The sequence below is a fragment of the Trachymyrmex cornetzi genome, unplaced genomic scaffold, assembly GCF_001594075.2.
Source record: "Trachymyrmex cornetzi isolate Tcor2-1 unplaced genomic scaffold, Tcor1.1 scaffold88, whole genome shotgun sequence".
Classification (NCBI taxonomy): Eukaryota; Metazoa; Arthropoda; class Insecta; order Hymenoptera; family Formicidae; genus Trachymyrmex; species Trachymyrmex cornetzi.
The window spans coordinates 560052-580085 of record NW_017300223.1 but is presented as its reverse complement, the minus strand read 5'-3'; the positions used below and the strand labels follow the sequence as shown (position 1 = coordinate 580085).

The window sequence follows — 20034 nt, the reverse complement described above, 5'->3', positions numbered from 1 at the left end:
TCAGATCTGTTTTAAGAGCACAGCATTTAAAACTCTTTCCCTCAATATGTTCTCATGTAATTATAGTTATCGCAGAATTTTACTTCAAATAATGACCACTCACATAATCTTGAGAGAAAACCAGAAAATTTAAAAACAATTTTAAAAACTCTTAAAAATTCTAAAAGTTTTGAAACATTAAAATATTAAAACTTTTTAAAGACTGAAGAGTACCTCTTTTTTATCACTAAAATAACATAGCTGCACTCAAAAATGAAGTCAAATATCACAGTAAATAAGTATTATAGTAAAGCTTAAAAGCATCTTTATCGATAAAAGAGGATTCAGAATATAGGCCTAAATATTTTAAATCCAAATACATAGTGTTTTGTTTATGGAAAAAGTTTAAAACTAAAACATTTTTAAGTGTTTAAAAAATGGAGACAAGAACAAAACATTTTGATATTTGAAGATTAAACACTTCTTTTTTCAGTGTAATGCTAGCTTTACTGTAAGACTTATTTACTATGATATTTGACTTACATTAGTTAAATTATTTATAAAAAAGAATTCGATGTGTATAAGTGTCTAGAATATATTTTAAAATATATAGAATAAAGTTTGACTTATGATGAGAGAAATAACAATCATATAAAAAATAGGATAAAATCAGATATATATAATGGATATTATGGAAAGTAGGAGTTAGTGAGAAACACATATATCATAATAAAAGAAAATTTACATAAAGAGCTCCCTGTGTATTTCTCTTCTCTCTCTCTCTCTCTCTCTCTCTCTCTCTCTGTCTCTGTCTTTTTTTTTCTTTTGTAGATACCCATACAATACCGATTATTGTGAAATATTTTCAGAAATGTTTCAATTTTTCACATCTCATATGCAACAATTCTGAAGGCATTCTACAATATATTATATGAAATGTTTTAACAGAAATGTTTGTAAAATCTATCATACGCAATAAATTGAAAAACATATTTAAACAGAATAAAAAAGCATCATGATGTTAAAATGGCTCCAAAATGTTTACTAAAAGTTATTTTTTTTATCAATCACGATTCAGTTTAACGTTATTTTGATGTTGTGACTTGTTCTACTTTAATTGCGAAAATCTTTTGTATATGAATGACTTGTTTCTGTTTTAATTGCGAAAAACTTTTGTATATGAATAATAATATCGTGTGGAAACTGCAGCTGTGATTTTTTAATAATAAATTACAAATTAACAAAAACCTAATAAGTTTTTATAGACTCCTTCAATTAAAACAATTTAGAAAAAAACATAAAACATACAGTACAGGCAATAGGAGTCAACGCTGTGATTTTTTAATAATGATTATGTATATGTGCTTATAAATATAATGTGATTAATTAATCAAAATAGTTGGCAATATAATCACTAACGTTTGAGAAATATTTTAAGTTTATTTCAATAAGTTTTTTGAATTCTGTAAACAGATTTCAAAACTCTTAACAAATTTTAAGTACTTCAGAAATGATATTTAAATATAGGTATGTTTAATTGATACTTAAACAATATTTAAATCAAATATATGTATATTTAAATATCATTTTTAGTACTAAAAATAACTGACACCTTTTTGATAATATTTCGAAACGATTGCAGATTCTTTCTATAATATTTCTTCAACTTTTCAACAAGGTTTCATGTGCAAGAATCGCGGACATTTTGCTATTCCAGAGTTGTCTCAGAAATGTTGCAGACGTATATCGCAATTTTTATGAAATGTTTCACATTTCAGTTGAAATATATTTGAGATATATCTGAAAACTTTCGGTGCTATATAGGTGAATGGCGATACTGTAAGATTTATAATGATTTTGACTAGTGTAAAATACTTATGTGTATAAATTTGCTCACGCATGTCTCAGAAAGGGAGAAAACGCTCGATCGAGCCACGTGGAAAACAGAAGGTAGGTAGGTAGGTGAGGTATGGTGCGAATGAACGCAGGAAGAACACGACGACGACGAGAAGGAGGACGACGAAGGAGTACGTAAGAGGTGGAGGTACGGATCGGTATAAAAGGATCGCATCGTGACCGCCTCGTCTGTTTTAACACTCTCACCGGACCGCTCGGTGGATCGATCGGTGGAAGAACCGGGACGTATACGCGTGTCATCGTCGATCGTTAATCGTCTACCTCGAGAAGACGTAGAAAAGGAGAGTAGAGACAAAGAGAGAGGAAGAAAGATAGAGAGGTGAGTTCCCAAGGGATACTGGATACAGCAAAGTGGAGAACAAAGTGCTTACCACCCTTCAGAAGTCGTCGAACTGAATCGGAATGGAGAACAATTTCCGGTAGTTGGATCTTCGAACGACCTTGACCGACTCCGCGTTGGTGCCCCATCCTCTTCCTCGTTCTTCCGCCGCTCGATCGAGTTAATCGAAGGCAACATTTCCCTGAGGGCTAAGTGATACTGTGTGCGTCGCTAATACAGTGAGCTAGCCGGTATTCTTCGTGTGACGTATTCGCGTCCGAAGGATTCGTGTGAACTTGGTTCTTGGTTCCTCATCCGGTTGAGTCTCTTCTGATCCCAACTCGTCGCAGGGTTACTTCCGGGTACCGACGCAGTTGCTATCGGCTCGCGAAGTCTGTATGAAGCTAACGTAAGGCTTTTTTACCTTTTTTAATGAAAGGTAATAGAAAATTATTCGATTACTCTTTTTAAAACTGAAAATATTATAACGAAAAAATTATTTATATACTACTTTCAATTAAAGAATTTGTAGGAAAAAAGATTTTTTTTATTTCTAATAGAAATTAAAGGTGCATTTATGATCCATTTTCTTAATAATTTTTTATTCATTTATTTCCCATTAATTTATTATTAATAGTTTGTTAAAAAGGGGAAACGTTTACTTAACTTCCAGTTCAATTATCCTTTTATGTAACAGTTTTTAAAAATTCTCTTCACATATATTTTTATCGACGTCAATGTCTTACAATTTTTGCAAAAAGGATCATTTATAAATCGCGATAAGATAAATCTTTTATGTTAATATTTCGTAAAGAATTGATTTCTGCATTGTTCGTAACTTTGTATTCTTTGTCGACGCGCATCATAATATTCTTCACTTACGTCTTATTTCAATCTCTCCCTTCTTCCAATCCTTCTTTCCATATTTGATCGTGAAATGATTGTAAAAAGATACACGAAGATGTCGTCAACTACTGTTGTTATTCTATCCGTAATACTATTCCCTTAGAATCAAGACATCCGGTGTATTGTAATGCAGCTCGTAAAAATCTCGTCTCGCGACGTTTCGCGTGCTCGTGCTCCGAAAGTTGAAAACATACGCACAGGAATGTTATGGGATACTGGCTGCGTTCCGTAAAGAGCATAATGTATTATCCTTATTTGTAGGATAAAATGACACATCATGCGCATCATGCGCTTTATGGAACTCAGCCACTATGGGAACTGTCTATCCCGCGATCGGGCGACCCGCCGCGCGATTGATCGCCGGTCTGAGCACGTCAAGTATCTCTTCTATTGGCAGAAAAAGACACGATTCCTTACGGTTAACTTGTATATAGCCCGGGTTACCGTATCCTGCACTTATCATGCCTAGAATAACGTTCTAACGAGTCGCACGTGTCGTCCATAACGGGTAACACGAGCGAATTATCATCGCCGACGTCCTCCTGTCAATTTCTCGGTTACTTTGAGTAACGTTTGGGCTCGATAGGATATCCCAGATCGATCGCACTTTTTGCGTTTATTTAATAAATAGACAAAAGGATTATTACAAAAAAAAAAGAGAAAATTATAGGATCTAATCAATTCCATCTAGTATCATCGTTTCTAAAAACAGCTGTCTGGTATTTAAGAGCTGGATAGAAGTGATTTTTGTGTAAATAAAAATGTAAATGAAAATATCTAGTTTTTAAATTTTATTTGCGCGAAAATCCATCGTGCAATTTTTATTTTGCGTTATTTTCAATTCTAAATGTTGAAAAAGATGATCATACTTAAGTGAAGCTTGAGACAATAGTCACATATACAAGTAACGTATCGACTGGTGATGACTCGGAATGATGCCGAAACGTTTGTTATTTATTGATTAATAAATGATAATTTTGTTGCGCTCCACAATTACCGCGCTTGACTCTCATTGCCAGTGTACTTTTCCTTATTTATTTTTCACTTAACATTTATAAATAACTTCTGTTCGCTAAAAATGTTAAGTAATTCCGTTTCCTTCGTCTACTTTTTTTTTGCAGAGCCATGAGACTAGCAGCAGTGCTGACGTTGCTGTGCTGTCTGGCGATAGGGGCACTCGCCTCGCCGGTGCCTAAGATTGCTGACAGCAAGGTGTCGACACAGAATGTTGTCGCGACCGGCAGGCAAGCGCCCGCGGCGCCAGCCGCCACCGACGATGATGATGACGACGACGACGACGATGACGACGACGTCGACATAGATATCACCGATGATGATGACGACGATGATGATGACGACGACGATGACGACGACGACGACGACGACGATGATGACGGCGATTATTTGGAGCGTTTTATTGAAGACATACTTGGAGGTGAGGAATCACGACTGCATTGTTCTTCAATACTAGTCGCAATATTTTTCTAATTGAATGATCTTAACAAAAAAGTAAAGAATGCATTCGAAAAGAGAGTAGATTTATGGCTTAAATAATTGAAGATAAAGAAATATCGAGCGAAGTAAATTCAAAGTGGGAAGTTGAAGATTCGTAAATATAGATATTCTCTTAATCTGGCAGTACTTCTTACTTAATTAATATGTTCATTAATAAGCCTACCGTTACATAAACTTAAAATTCAAATAGCAGTTTTGCTAAATAAATTATCAAAGCTCTTATATACATAAAAAAACGGAAGATATAAGAAGATAACAAAAAATAACAAAAACTTGATATTAAATAAATATTTGGTAAAATTTTCCTAAATGTATAGTCAAGATAGCGACACTTTTTTCGATAGGTTTCGTAATACAACTTGCTCATCGAGCGATTGGTTCTTATTCATGGATGAACAAATAAGAACCGATCGCTTGATGAGTATGCTGCATTCCGAAACCCATTTAAAAAAAATGTTGCAACCTTTTAGGTGACTATGCAATTATCTAGTTGTCTCAATAATGTATTTATAAACAGTTTGATTTCTCCTGTATTGAACAATAAATCACATCTAAACTGTAATAACTTGTTTCTGAGAGCTGAACAATGAATCGATTCTTTCTTTTCTTCGAATCTCAAACAATAGAAAATCTTGCAAACTGACACAAACCGTTATGTAAACGCGAAGCATCGTATTGCCTGAGAATCTCTCTTTCTTGCTCACATATGCTCGCGCGTAGTAACGGTACAGGGTACTTTGACTCGTCCAAATTAACATAAATCGACAGCGATCTCGGTTCTGAAAAAAAATTTCTACGCGCTACTTCTTCGCATTGACCTGAATACCAAAAGATAATCTGAGTTCTCTCGATTCCCCGGCTGTCTCTTATGCAGAGTACGTTAAAATCACGAATGCGTGAACTTGTAAGAGATAATAAAATTAATTGTTACCCGTGCACTTTGTAGTATAGTTTTGCAATGTTTTAATGAAGTTGTACGTTTTTTCTCAGCACTTATTGCATTTTTTATTAACTCCGGAAAATTGTTCTCGATAAAGAATATTATTTTCGCTCGACCTATTAATATCACTGTTAATAAAAAAAAATATTTTCATCTATAATGTACCTCTGTCAACTTACAGGAGAGGAAGACGACGATGATGACGACGAGGATGAAGCTTCACCGGCAGCTGTTCCATCCGCCGTGACACCTCCACCCACCCCCGTCAATTCGCCGCAGGTGCCGCTTGCCGTGGCGGCTGATTTGAATCAGGCCAGTGAGGAAGCTGCGGAGGATGCCGCGTCAAGTGAAACGGCCGAGGACGATGCCAGCAGCTACGAGGATGAGGCGGGTGACGCTGCTGAGAACCAGGCTGCATCCAACATTCACGAGACGACGTTCGAAGGTGCCGAGTCCGTCTCGAACCCGGTATCAATCCAGGCCGTTCCCAGCGTTGCAGCGGCTGCTCCGACCAGCGACGAGGACGATGATGATGACGATGATGACGACGACGACGATGTAGATCTAGACATCACGGACGATGATGACGACGACGACGATGACGATGATGATGATGATGATGACGATGATGATGACGACGACGACGTGGATGATATCGCCGACATCGCCGACGCTAGGCATGCACGTGAGTTCAAGGGCAAGAAGGCCAAGAAACATAGCGTCAAACACCCTCGCAAGTCGGGCAAATCGATAGTACGGTCAATCTCTTCCTCTTCTTCACCCTCTTCTTCTTCTTCTTCTTCTTCTTCTTCTTCCATCTCCGCATTGAAGAGCCTTTAGACCGAGTTACTGTGAAAATCGGGTGATAAATGCAACGTGATCCTTTGACCTCACGCGTTGTCTTTGCCGCCGAGTCATTTGACTTTTGGCAAATTTCTACGGAAATTTCTTAGAAGTTTCGTAAAAGTTGTTACACATCGTTGATCTGTCAGCTGATCGATTCCATCGAACGTTTTCATGTCAGTCTTGCGAGTTTGTCGATTATTAGGATGACGCCCGATCGCGAAGCTCGCTCGTGAAACGGAATTTATTTTATTCATTTCGTTTCATTTGCATATCTCCTTCGAAAGCATGTTTTCTCTTGTAAACGTAACGATCGCGCCTTTGTGAGATTTTTAAGAACAAAATTGTGAATGAAACGAAGCTCTACAAAAATGCAAGAGAGTACTATACGTACTGATTGATCTTGCCTCCCGTTTTGATATTGCTTTTTTAAAATTTAAAACATATTTTGTTATCTTTTTATATTTTGCACATAGCAATGAGTAATATAAATATTAATTTTAATATTTATTGTAAATTGATATTAATTTTAATTTTTCAAATCGATTTAAATTAAACATTGTGAAAAAATTATTATTTATGTGTTTAGAAATTTAATAAATTTCTAGTATCGAGATTATTTTATTAGTAAATAAATCTACAATATTTATTTGTGTAATTCATGTGTATATTATTTTTCTTCAATTTTGTTAATTTATGCAATTTAATTTATACAATTCCTTCTTTTAACGTAAATATTCACAACAAATCTTTTAATTTGTGATGAAAAAAAGAAAGAAGAACGAAAAGGAATTTTTTACATTATATCTACGTGACAGTTTCTCGATCGGATTGAGGAATTTTTTTCTCAATAATTTATTGAATAACAAAAAGTCAGCGCTAACAAATTTCGCGCGAACAGAAATTTTCTGCTATTTCAGTTTTGTACACTAAACAATCATTTCACTTTAAATTATTACAAGCGTTAGTTATTTATTATATTTATTAACGGGAATATCTCTATTTAAAGTTCTATCTCACGTTGCATCGCACCATAGACTGACACGTCTGGCCTCTTTATAGTCCTTTGGTTTCTCTCTGATCTTTTAAATTCATTTCTTGAATATATTTTGTCTAAGATACGTGCTAATTTTTTAGGCGTTTAGATTTTTTCAGAAACTTTTTAGATTGCGTCTTTTAGTACCTTTTAGTATCTTCTAAATCCTCGTGTTGCATGGAGTAGCATTGAAATCCTTTGGTTTGGTGACCTCACGTCACGTGTTTCCTTCCTTTTTCCAACATTCATGATCCATCTTGCTATCAGTCGAATGAGATAAAAAATGTGATAAAAAAAGAAAGAGAGAAAACTGGAAAGGAAGAGAACGGATGGGGAATGCGCGTGCATGAGAGAGAAAGAGGGAAAGAGAAATCTAGAAATATCATATAGTCTCGTTTATAGGATCAAGAGACATCGAAATCGTCCACATTAAGAAAAAAAAGCAGAACGAGAAATTGATCTCGTCCTGTCTCTGCTCTGTCGAATTAGCAATAAGATGTTTAATCTGGCAGGTGAGTCAAACCTCCTATCAATGTCCTTTAGTGTAAATATATATATATATATATATATTATCTTAAAAATTGTTTTATATTATACATAAATTTATATTTTATATTACATTTCTATTAAGTGATGGTTGCCTATCACTTGCCAGATTAAGCACAGTCAATGACGATGTCAATTGCTCCGCGCGAATCGAGAGATATGTTTGTTTACGATGTTTCTATACTCTAGACCAAGACTTGTACAGAGACATTGTCCGTTCTGGATTGCAAAATACAAATAATTTATTATTTTTACAAAGCTATGTGTACCTTTTATTTATTTCATTCACCATTGTCCAGTTGCATCGAATCAGTCGTTTGTGTCCAGATACACTCGCGATTCGCGTGATCCAGGAGGATGAATTCTCTCTGTTTTCCTTCCTTCGGCAAATTTCAAATCGCGAATCTCTTTCGCTCAAGACTGAAGAGAGATTAGGATAATTTCGATTCAGATCAACTTTCGATACCACAAACGCGGGGAAAATCGAATGACTGTCGCGGATGAACGTAGAGTTGCTTTCGCGTATCGAAATTTATATTTTCTCGATGAAATTATTATCGATCTCGATCTCCGGCTGAGGAAAGGGCGTGTTCTCCGTCTTCTTGTGACGTGACGTGACGTGAAGTAACCCGTCTGGTTATTTAAATTCATTCGATAGATAGCGGCACATTTCTCTTTTCCTGATATCTTGTATCAATTCGACCTTACTCGCTTTTTTTCTTGTCACTCGTTTCTCGACCATCATATAGCTGCTCATACCTACTGTCGCTTCAGCTGTATTCTCTGCCAGTAGAGATGATCGCGTGTTTGGTGGACGGTTTTGGACAATCGACTGCAACAACGTGTACCTGGACAGTAGCACGACATTCTTCCATTCGTCCTTCATCCATGTTCCTTAATGTACGTCCCTCCCGTACCTTTATACCCTCCAAGTAGATAGTAAAATTAGTAGTTAGTAACTAACTAGTAGTTGATAAAAAAAGTAGTTGATAACTAAACGAAAAGATTTGATCCAATGGCATACTCTGCAAATGTCTTTTTTTATTTTATTTTAAAGCGCTTTTCTTTTTGTCATTGGCAGATCATCTATTCCTAGATTCTATCTTAAATAATTTGCTTTTGTGATTGTTTTATGATTATTTTGTGATTATTTTACAATATATAGTTTGCTTTTGTAATTTGTTCTATATATATATTGACTATATCTTTAGTAGGTCTACTTTAATTTTTCTATCTTTCACTAGTTCTTATTACATAGACGATACTGTGCGCTTACAATTTAAACATTTCTGGACATTTGTATTGTATGTGAGTTTATCATCAATCGCAAATATCATTTCGGTATGTATTTAGTCTTCAATTCAACTTCGGGTAAAACTAAAAAGGAAGTAACAGGAACAAAACCGTTCGACTCGATGCTTATCAAACAAATCGCCGCCATCAGTTTATGAACGGAGATTCTTAATTAACCGTCGCGCGCCACATCCAATTAACTTTCTACATGAGTGCCGAGTTAAATCCAACAAAGGTGTGACCGCATTGAAATTTTTTCCCGGCTTTCACCGGGAGTAGCCGGTCGAAAAAGAAACGAGGTCACCGACCCGGAGAACGCGTAAGCGATGTATCGGAAGAGCCTCCGACTGCGACCCTGACCCATAGTCAAAGTTACGAAGCCGATGTCCTTCGGTATTTGTCACGTGACATATATATGCCTAAATCGTGATTTAATATATGATCGCTCTTAATCTCCTTCCATATTCTTTCGTACATGCATACGTAGGTCCGACTGACCTGTTTCGTTCCTCAAAGGTGAGATGATTGAAGACAATAATCTGTTTACGTCTTACACTAAATTAATGATATGTCGAGTCCTTTTCTGGAATATTTGATTGCAATGGATGAAATATTACATTGTTGTTTGAATAATTGTTGCAAATATGTAAAGTAAAATAAGCTCTTGATATGAGAGTTGATATCTTTTGTTTTGAACAATTACTGCAGCAAACTATTGTTGCTTCAATATTTAACGTCAAATTAGTTACTTGAAAAAATATTAATAGTATGCATAAAAATAAATATGAAAAGAATCGGAAAATAAGGTCTAGATATATATAGAGAATAAAGAACCAGATAAAAAATAAAGATCAAAATCATAATCATGGGTCATGTAAGAAATACCATTTACTTTTATCCAATAAATATAACAAGATGATGAATATATTGAGTAATCACATTTTTGAAGATGTAGTATTTCGTATCTTCTCGTATCTAATTAAAGAGTTTATTATCTAAAGAGAGTAAATTTAAATAAAAATCATTATATTGTCTCATATAATATATTCAATATTTGGTTCTGCTAAATTTTTGATTAATGTTTTAATGAGCATTTGGTCTATAAAGATCAAATTTGAATCAAACGTTTTATTGAGTTATTTTTGTTTTGAAAGCATAAAGTGCCTCTTGAAGAAAATTGATTTTGGGTCAGTCGCGTCGTAAAGGATTCTTCTACAGTACACGAAACAAAATTCTCAAGAATACAGAGAAGCTATTATCATATATGTATACACATAAATGCTGAGAGGCTCCGATCGAGCTTCGACCAAGACCTCGACATTCAATGCCTCCGTCTGTGCCAGAAGTAGACGGCCTTGATAATATTGCCCGTGGCATGAGATTTTCATCGCGGCGTGGCACGGCGTCGTGACGTCCGAAAGAAAGTCGTGCTTACGTGCTGCAGGAGGTGCAACGACCGGGGGAGAGTTTTTAGGTAGGCAGCAGTTGGATGGACCTGTGCGGCTAGATAGGTCTGTAGGTGAGTTATGAGGTATAGCGAAAAAGGAGGTCATGGCCTAGATCGGGGACCAGTTTGGCCGCGCCGAAGGATTCCGATATACCGTTAACATTGTGTCGTCGCTTTAAATAAGTAGGCTCCTCCTCGATCAAGCAAACGCCGACTTCCTTCCAAGGTAACCAGAGGGGAGAGGAATGCGTTTCCCTTCATTAAAACCCAGAGACGGTACGCCGAGCTCCGGAAGGCAACGTCGGGCACGGTCCCACCCTGGTCGATGACCCGGACGAGACGAAATGACCTCACGAAAAGTGATCTCAAGGACGCAATCGGGGCGCATTCCTAAAGCTACTCTTTCTTCCTTTCTGTTTACCCCGAATCGGACATTTTTATAGAATCCCTCGATCTTCGGATTCATAACGGGCGATTTTGATTAGGGTTCGCCATTTGTAAACTGATGGCTTTTGAAGAAGAGTAAAGATTACCAAGTGATAATGCTTAGGCTGATAGCGGTGATGGTGTAGCACAAAATTTTTTTAATTATAAAATTAATGGTCGTAATACATTCACATACAACAGCAGCGTCTGTTACAATATGTATATAAAATTTACTGATCCATAATCAGAGAGAGTCATCTGATTATAACCACCAATTAGTCAAAGACTTGCAGGATTTAAAATAGTTAATTATTTTAAATAAAAAAATAATACATACTTTATGTGTGATAAAGTGTAGCAATATGAATAATTTCAGAATGCAAATATCCGTTCTAATGTTAAAGATAGCATTTCCATATGAACTTTCGCAAAGAATATCCGGAAAAGTATAGAAATTGATTGATGCAATTTCTATCAACGATCTAGGTGCCATGGACTCCGATTCGAGTGGTCACGTGTCAACGCATGTAGCAAAATATAATCGATTGGTCGACAATATTCTCGACAAGATCAACAATATTCTGCGGGCCAATTATGAACCGGTGACTGTGAAATTAACGAATTCAAATTCAAGCTCCAAGAAGAACAAAAACAAGACTAAGAAAAAGGGCACCAAGAACGGTACCAAGAAGAGCGCCTCAAGGCCGATCGACACGTCCGCTGTCCCTGAAAAGAGTGACAATGAAAATAATATCGAGGTATGATTCTGAGCATTTTTTTCCGATGTATGCTCATGCGCGCGCGCGCGCGCGTGTGTGTGTGTGATTCAAATTTAATTTATATTGCAAAACAATATAAATTATAATACTGAATTTATAATATCGAATTTTAATGTTAATATCGAGACATTAATAGTTTGCTAAAAATGAAAAATTTCACCAATTTTTAAGGAATCTAATTAAATATCACACACACAAAACTTTATTTAGAAACTTAAAAGAATAAAATAACTGATGGAATTTTGGAATTTTATTAAAAATAAAAATTAAGTTTATTGAAAAATCATGTCTCTCTCCATATATTTATAGAAAGTCACACAGACCATTGAATCTGTAACGCAAACAAACGAAAAAACGGAAAAAGAACCGATTTCATTGGAATCTCCTGCAGAAATGAGATCTAATAATAGACGTACGACCAATAAGAACAACAAGAACCCTAACAAGAATCGCAAACGAACGAAGAATAGGACGAAAAATCAAAGCAGCAACAAGAACAAGGTAATTAAAAATCTGGATTTGAATCTAGATAGCTTTAACAATTGTTCGACATAAACAAAAATAAGTATATACAATGAGTTTTTTTTCTTGTGATTTTTAGACCAAGTCTAAGAGCAAACCAAAAGCGAGAGCCACTCTATATGGATTGGCCTCCTTGCAGAGGACGGGCGACGTATCGGTGAATATAATGAGCGATCACACGACAATTAAGACCAAGTTCAGCCTGGGACCGCTGGTGCTGAAGGTCGAGAAAGAGTTTGGTAGGGCCGCGAAAAAAGAGCTGAGGAGCGCGACCGCTACTACAGCCGAGATGTCTGGCAAGTTGAGCCTCCGTGTGCACGGCGGTGCGGCGACGCTGCATTCTATTCGAGTTTTGCAACCTAAACAGGTACGTCGACAGAGGAGAAAAACAGTTATAGTAACGCGTGAATATCACGGAACTGGAATGTCAAGTCAATAAGCAGATGATTTTGTGTCATATGTTCGATCATACTGGCTAAATTCCTTAAAACTTCTTTCTTGATTCCTCTTGATTTTATTGATTATTTTTATTAATACATAATTGATGTTCTAAGTTACAATTAAATACTAAATTATTCATGCAAATTTAAGAAGTTTTTATAGAATATATTAAAAATCTAAAAATATAGAAATTTCTCTCTCTTTGGTTTATATTAGAATGTATTTATAATAATTGTATAAATACTTTTTGCCCTCACTGTATTTCGAATAGCAGATAAATATTTTTTGAAGAGAGAAATTCAATTTTCCTAAATTATATTGTTTTTGTAATTTATTAATTTAATGTATATCAATATTACGATTGTGTTACAACTCGACGTGAAATTCTATCTCAGATTTGAAACGAAGATTGACATAATGAAACAGTTATAGAACAGAAATAAATAGCGACTACTCCGTTTGCTTAAAGCTTAGTTTGTATTCATGTTTGTGTTCAATAAACCGAATACTTATTTCTTTCTTTTTTTTTTTAAAATCAGGTTCGAGTGGAAAGCCAAGACGATCATGACCGAACGCGGGAGTTTGTGTGGAAGAGATCGTCGCATATCGCGCATTTGGTGTCGCAGAAACTTTCCTCGGCCACCAGGTCAATGCTTCGACCGCCGCCTGTTTCACCAGCAGCTTAAACTACATACTCCTGCCGCTTCTTGGTCCAACTGAAACCATCGGTAACCACTAATCGAAGTGAGAATTGATCCACGAGGAATCCTCATTGAAGATCGAATGCAATGTGATGCGTGTCGCCTTTTACGGAGTATACATTTGCCGAGTCGCGAAAGCTGCGCGATATGACTTCGACAGATTTCTTAATCATATTAATACATCATTTTTTTTACATACTTGCGAGGGAAAGTAACGTTGAAAACGCATGCATGGTGTCCCACTTGCACTACGTTACTTTTTTTGACAGATCGCTCAGTCAATATGGAATTAATTTTTCCTCAAGAGAAAAATATCGAGGCATCTCAATAATTTCTCAAGTAACAATTAAGAATAAGAAGCTTTTGATAAACTGTAAAAAACATGACAAAATTATATTCGATTAATGTATTTTAATTGATTCTACGTGTTTTATGTTAAAGATAAAAAAATTAACGACATTTCTCTCGAATATTTTTGTTAAGGAAAAATCGATTCTAAAAGGATTCAGAAATGATTAATGCGGCAGAAGAGGAATATCCTATATTATATAGGTTTCACGTTGGACAAATTTTGGCCGTACTTTATTTATTATTTATTTATTTATTTGTCATATAGTTTGTAATTTATCTTCAGAAAGTCTGATATATTTATGTATTTTAGGAATGCGGTTAAATATCGAAACACACACAAGCATAGATGCAAGCTATTATATGAGATAGGACGTTCTGTTTAGATAAATGTAAACAGAAATTTATTGCCAGAATATTAGAATACAGAGAATGTATATTATATACCAAAAGTATGTTTACTTTATGTGTTAATTCTTATTCCTTGATTTTTTAGTTCCCTACTACTTTGCAAGTAAAAAAAGATTTCGTAATTTCGTTGCATTTACATTAATTTTAAATTAATATACATATATTAATATTAATGTATATCGTTTACATTACTGATTTGATATATTAATACATTAATAATGCTTAATTTAAAGTTATTTAATTTTTACTGTGACTTAATATTATTTATTAATATCAGTATATATTAATATTAATTATAGATTATGCAAATTTATGTGGGGAATATTTTAAACGTGCATTTAAAAATACAAAGATATTCAATTAATTTGTAATTATATATACACACATACATAAAATAAGAAATACTTTGTAGTATACGTGCGTTTCAGGTAAGATATGTGCTTTGTATACAAATAAATAAAGTCAAATAATCTTTAAATTAAGCGCGTTTATCGATGTGTCAACGCATATTAAATTAGCAATGTAATGATATGCATTACATCGCGATGGAAGATTTCTCAACTTCCATTATAAGGGAAATTTCATCACATCAGTCCTCATTATAATAAGGTTGCACTCATTACATGCAAATATTGCAATACGAAAAACGCATTTATTATTTGTGTTGACATCGCGATGATATTATTTTTATTCCTGCATTCATGACTTTGTTTAAATGTTAAAAATAGACTTATTTTTTACTTTACTCAAGGTCACTAATTCTTTTCTAATAATATACGCGACTCTACTTATAATAGTAGAAGAAATTTCTTTCGTATCAATAAAATTCCTGTTAAGTTAGTGCGGCTGCGTTGTCGCTGCTAGAAATAAACAGATTTACACATACAAATGTTTTTCTCAGAATGTATTACGGCGATACATTCTGTAGATACGATTCGCGGCCCTGCTTGTAATTTATCTATAGTTTCGCTATATGGGTCGATTATAGTCTTGTTTAGTATCATTACATAATTAATTTGTCACCGAGAATTTATATTTCCGTCAATTGTATTCTTCGAATGTAACAACGAAAAATTACCGCGCGATAATATCAATATATAAAAACCGCGCTTTAAATGACTCTCTCTCAAGTAAATACCACATATATACTGATTGTGAATTAATTGCGTACAAGAATAGTCACAGTAACACTCTTTACGATTTTCCAAGAGAGATTTTCCTTTTACATAATTTACAAAAAAAAACTCTTTTTTACTTAAGAAGTAAATAAAAATAAACTTAGCTTTTGCGTTATTTGGGTCCGTTAAAAATATATGGATCTTATTCTTATATTGATGTTATACACATATCTTGCTTTCGTACGAACATTTATTGCTCTGCGATAGTCATAACAATTCTTAAGCACAATATAAAAAAATAGTAGTGATCCATTGCATACAGGGTGTTTGGAAAATAATGATAAATCTTTCGCATAGGGGTAGAATGAACTAAACTGAGAAGAAAAGTCCTCTACCATTTTGCAATTTTCGCAATAGTTAACAAGATATTAATTGTTAAAAATTGCCGAAAATTGGTCTTTTTAATAATTTTTTACTCGAATACTATCAACTTTACAGAAAAACTGCAAGAGACAAAAATTGTTTATTTTCTTCTTATAGAGCTCTAAAAATTTTTTTAGAATTTTTTCAGAATTTTTTAATAGCGTATTTTCTCATGTTGTAAAAATGAGAAAATGCAGTACTAAAAAGTTGATAAAAAATTTTGAAAAAATTCGTAGAGTTAATTTTATGATAAGAAAATTAACAATTTTCGTCACTTGCAATTTTTTTGTAAAATTGATAGTATTTGAGTAAACAATTATTGAAGATTGATTTTCGGCAACATTTTGCAATTAATATTTTGTTAACTATCGCGAAAATTGCAAAATGGTAAAGGATCTTCTCAGTTTAGTCCATTCTGCCCCTATGCGAAAGATTTATCATTGTTTTCCAAACACCTTGTATATTCCTAATGTTCAACTATTTTTGCCAGCATTTTGTTGAAAATTTGCTTAAAAATGTTGCAAGCAATTTGCCAACAAGGTGAGTCCTCATTTGATGCAATATTGCAAGTAAAGAAACACACAAACCGTAGTAGAGTAACTACAGTAACTTTGCGGCAACAATTGTGGTAAAAGTGTTATAGCGTTTTCGGTCCGATCGGGTTTGCACCAACCTGGGTTGGATTAATCTTTCCTATTGGTTGACATCACCTGCTCTACCAATAGGAGAGTACAAAACGCCATTAATCCAACCCGGGTTGGTGCAAACCTAGCCGGGCCGAAAACGCTATTAGATTATGGCAATATTTCTGCAAAATTGAAGCAATTTTGCTTATCATAAAAAATTTAACAAAATTATGGCAACTATGCAAGTCAAATTTTATTTAGCAAATGCTTTTGCCATTAACATGGCAACATTACAACAAGTATCAGCAAATAAATTACCCTGCTTTACTTTTGCACGAAATGTTAAATTATTTGGGTAGCTAATAAATTGCTACTAGGAAATGTGCGCATGACGTATATCTAAATGTATTGCAAGTATCCGCAATGTGTTGAGCTCGAATCCTTGGGATCGCTAAAAATATAAAATTGTAAGCCCAATTAAATTGCTATGTGGATCAATCATTTCTGCGAAGAAAAAAGAAACGAAAATAAAGCGACCGCCAGTCGCCAGACGCCAGAGAGGATCAAGTAGCACCCTCTTTCATTCGAATTAGGCATTCTGTCGGGGAACGCGCACTTTGCGCACGCGCGATGGATCCGGCACTGACACGTGCAAATGTTGATGTTGCTTTTGTTTGCTTTGCGTCGGTGAAGAGCAAACAGTCGTGGCCGCGACTTGGACGCGGTTGTTCTCAGATGTGGAGGGATTATCGCGCGGCTCGTCCCCCGCGCCGCGTCTCGCTTGATCTCTTTCCTCGGTCCATCCCTACCACTTTTGGTGCCTCTGGTCACCGCCGCTGTTGCAATACCGTAGTCCGTACAACCGCTGTGACTGTGACCGAGGTCCGTAAAGTCCAAAGAGCCGCGGCGTAGAACGGAACGAGCTGCGGCACTTCTCCACGATCCGTCTGCGGAAATTGAAATATCACGGCGGTCGAAAACAAAATTCTGCACGATCATACACGCATGTACGTGCGATTCCGCGTGCGCGCCCGCGCGCTTCGATGCTCCTGTTGCTGCCGCATCGTAATCCTGAAATAGGATCAAGGATAACGACGTCATAATTTTTTCGCGTCTACGTGCTACGGCGCCGTACGAGAGTCGAGAAACCGGTCAGTTGCACATTCAAGTAAGTAGACTCTCGGTAGATTATTACATTCACTTAACTACTATGTAAATAATGTAAATATTATGTAAAAAATTGTAAGCTATTTTATATATATAATTTAATAGATGATGCAGAATGAGAGATTAAAGAGAGATAATTCAATTTCGATAAGATACAAATATCTTATCGAGGATGCAATTTTTTTTCCAGATACACATTTTCAAGAAAATACATTTTAACTTTTCGCTTCTTGCAAAATGGTTTCGTTAGTGGCAAGCGTCAGAGCTACGAGCTCTCTTTATCATTTCTGCGCCTGTACCGCAAGGACATTGGCTACGAGCGCGATGCCAAGTCCTAAGGACGAGGCGAAAGAAGTGATCGTCAGTTACTTGGATGGCAAAGACAACGGTATTGCTGTATTAGGATTAAACAGGTCTGCCGCTCGTAACTCTTTCGGAAAGACCCTAATTTCTCAGTTGAACGAAGCGCTGGCCTCTATTAGGCAAAACAACAAGCCGAGAGTGCTGATAATACGCAGCCTGGTCCCAAAAGTATTTTGCGCTGGGGCAGACCTGCGAGAGAGATTTAAAATGGACAATTCTGAAGTGCTGCAATTCGTGTCCTCGCTGAGAGAGCTTATGACCAACGTGGAGACCCTGCCAACGCCGGTGATATCGGCCATCGATGGTGCAGCATTGGGTGGAGGATTGGAGCTCGCGTTAGCCACCGATATCAGGGTAGCTTCTTCCGAAGCGAAGATGGGCCTCGTCGAGACTAAATTAGCCATAATCCCAGGCGCCGGCGGAACGCAGAGACTTCCGAGGATAATCGGAGCAGCCAAGGCTAAAGAATTGATCTACACTGCACGGATTCTGGATGGTGAGCAGGCGCTGCAAATCGGTCTCGTGAATGAAGTAGTTCCACAAAATAAGGTCGGCGATGCAGCTTACCAAATGGCTCTTTCAATCGCGAGAGAAATTTTGCCCAACGGCCCCATTGGTGTTAGGTAAGTCGTTGATATTAATTAATTGTTGATAATTATTCAGTATAATATTGGGTTAGAAAAAAGTCCCTCTACAAGTTGATAAAAGACTTTTTTAGCAATCCATATATTCTATTTTTTAAAAATTGGCGATTACATCACTTGATAGAGCAACGTTTCAGCTTTAAGAATCTGTATTTTTAATTGCGATACGATGATTATCAACGTATAATTTTTAAGTTGCGAGCAATAAAGTCAGAATGTTCCTTTTTACTTAATCTACGAGTAACTCGGGAACAAAAAATCGTAGGAACATTTTTAAAAAACGATTTTGTAGGGAAAGTTTCAAGCTTTCACGATAGATAGTCAAAAATTTGCTCAAATATTTTTGGGGGAAGTTATAGACCAACAAAGTGAAAAGAAAATTTTTAATTTTTTTCAACTCGTAATTTTCTTATATAAAAATTCTTATATAAAAATTACAAATTCACATAAATTCAAAAAATATAGTAACCATTCGGAAGTAGCGATTTTAGGCTTTAAAACCCTTTTTTAAAATTTAAATTTTGGCCGTTTTTAATGAAGATATTGATGAGGAAAGATTTTTTTATCAACTTGTAAAAAAACTTTTTCTAACCCAATACAAGAATTTCCAAAATTAATATAAATTATAAAAAGAAATAAGGAGAACAAATAAAGTAAAATAAAAATACAAAATGAAAATATTAATTACATAAAAGGAACAATAAAATAAAATAAAGAAAAAATAATATAATTAGAAAACAAATAAAAATTTTTTTTATAATATAAAATGCCAACCTGTAAATTATTATTATTGTAAGCAACAGGTATTTAAACGTAAAGTTGCTTACTCAGAACCGTTGATACGATCACTCACGTATTATATAATACACATCATACCATGTACGTTTATCTTCTTGTGCTTATCGAGCGCGAGTATACGTATTTGTTTGAAACTTGTATTCTATTTATAATTTCCACATTTACTGACAATATTTATTTATAAAAATTTTTAATCTTATGCTGTATGTGTCACTTAGATTGGCGAAAGTAGCGATATCTAAAGGTATGGAGGTCTCTCAGGAAGACGGTATGGAGATCGAGGAACAATGCTACAGCAAGCTTGTAAATACGAAGGATAGAATCGAAGGACTCGCCGCTTTCGCGGCGAAGCGCGTTCCTATCTACCAAGGAGCGTAAAAATTCGCGGTGCCATAACAAGCACTTGATTCATAAATGGAGAACATTTTGTATGCGTTTTATATCGCTAATTATACGTATTAACGTCTGCTAAGTGATACGCACATGTATGTATATACATATATTAATTTTATATATATATATATAT

At 35.3% G+C, this 20034-nt stretch overlaps 2 protein-coding genes across 4 annotated transcripts; both read left to right on the top strand.

Annotated features, from left to right (window-relative positions):
• The first annotated feature begins 2044 nt into the window (after positions 1-2044).
• On the top strand, positions 2045-14455 carry LOC108769289 (kinesin-related protein 4). Of its 2 annotated transcripts, none has more exons than XM_018520185.1 (7): positions 2045-2215; positions 4243-4556; positions 5758-6261; positions 11654-11925; positions 12256-12447; positions 12548-12835; positions 13449-14455. In XM_018520185.1, exons 2-7 carry the CDS (start codon positions 4247-4249, stop codon positions 13593-13595), a joined length of 1713 nt encoding a protein of 570 aa, XP_018375687.1. In that variant the 5' UTR covers positions 2045-2215; positions 4243-4246; the 3' UTR covers positions 13596-14455. The 2 variants fall into 2 exon arrangements, with proteins under 2 accessions (XP_018375687.1, XP_018375688.1); XM_018520186.1 differs by lacking the exon at positions 2045-2215 and adding an exon at positions 2237-2406.
• Positions 14456-17254: 2799 nt separating this feature from the next.
• Positions 17255-19986, top strand: LOC108769240 (methylglutaconyl-CoA hydratase, mitochondrial). Of its 2 annotated transcripts, none has more exons than XM_018520112.1 (3): positions 17255-17704; positions 17894-18689; positions 19727-19986. In XM_018520112.1, exons 2-3 carry the CDS (start codon positions 17941-17943, stop codon positions 19884-19886), a joined length of 909 nt encoding a protein of 302 aa, XP_018375614.1. In that variant the 5' UTR covers positions 17255-17704; positions 17894-17940; the 3' UTR covers positions 19887-19986. The 2 variants fall into 2 exon arrangements, with proteins under 2 accessions (XP_018375614.1, XP_018375615.1); XM_018520113.1 differs by having other exon boundaries at positions 17856-18689.
• The last annotated feature ends 48 nt before the right edge of the window (positions 19987-20034 follow it).

Excerpts from the sequence above, each read along its gene's own strand:
- LOC108769289 (XM_018520185.1), top strand. The coding sequence starts at position 4,247 with ATGAGACTAGCAGCAGTGCTGACGTTGCTGTGCTGTCTGGCGATAGGG. Across the intron at positions 4,557-5,757 it reads TATTGAAGACATACTTGGAG|GAGAGGAAGACGACGATGAT; the intron begins GTGAGGAATCAC and ends GTCAACTTACAG. Across the intron at positions 6,262-11,653 it reads CGCCGACGCTAGGCATGCAC|GTGCCATGGACTCCGATTCG; the intron begins GTGAGTTCAAGG and ends TCAACGATCTAG.
- LOC108769240 (XM_018520112.1), top strand. The coding sequence starts at position 17,941 with ATGGTTTCGTTAGTGGCAAGCGTCAGAGCTACGAGCTCTCTTTATCAT. Across the intron at positions 18,690-19,726 it reads AACGGCCCCATTGGTGTTAG|ATTGGCGAAAGTAGCGATAT; the intron begins GTAAGTCGTTGA and ends TGTGTCACTTAG.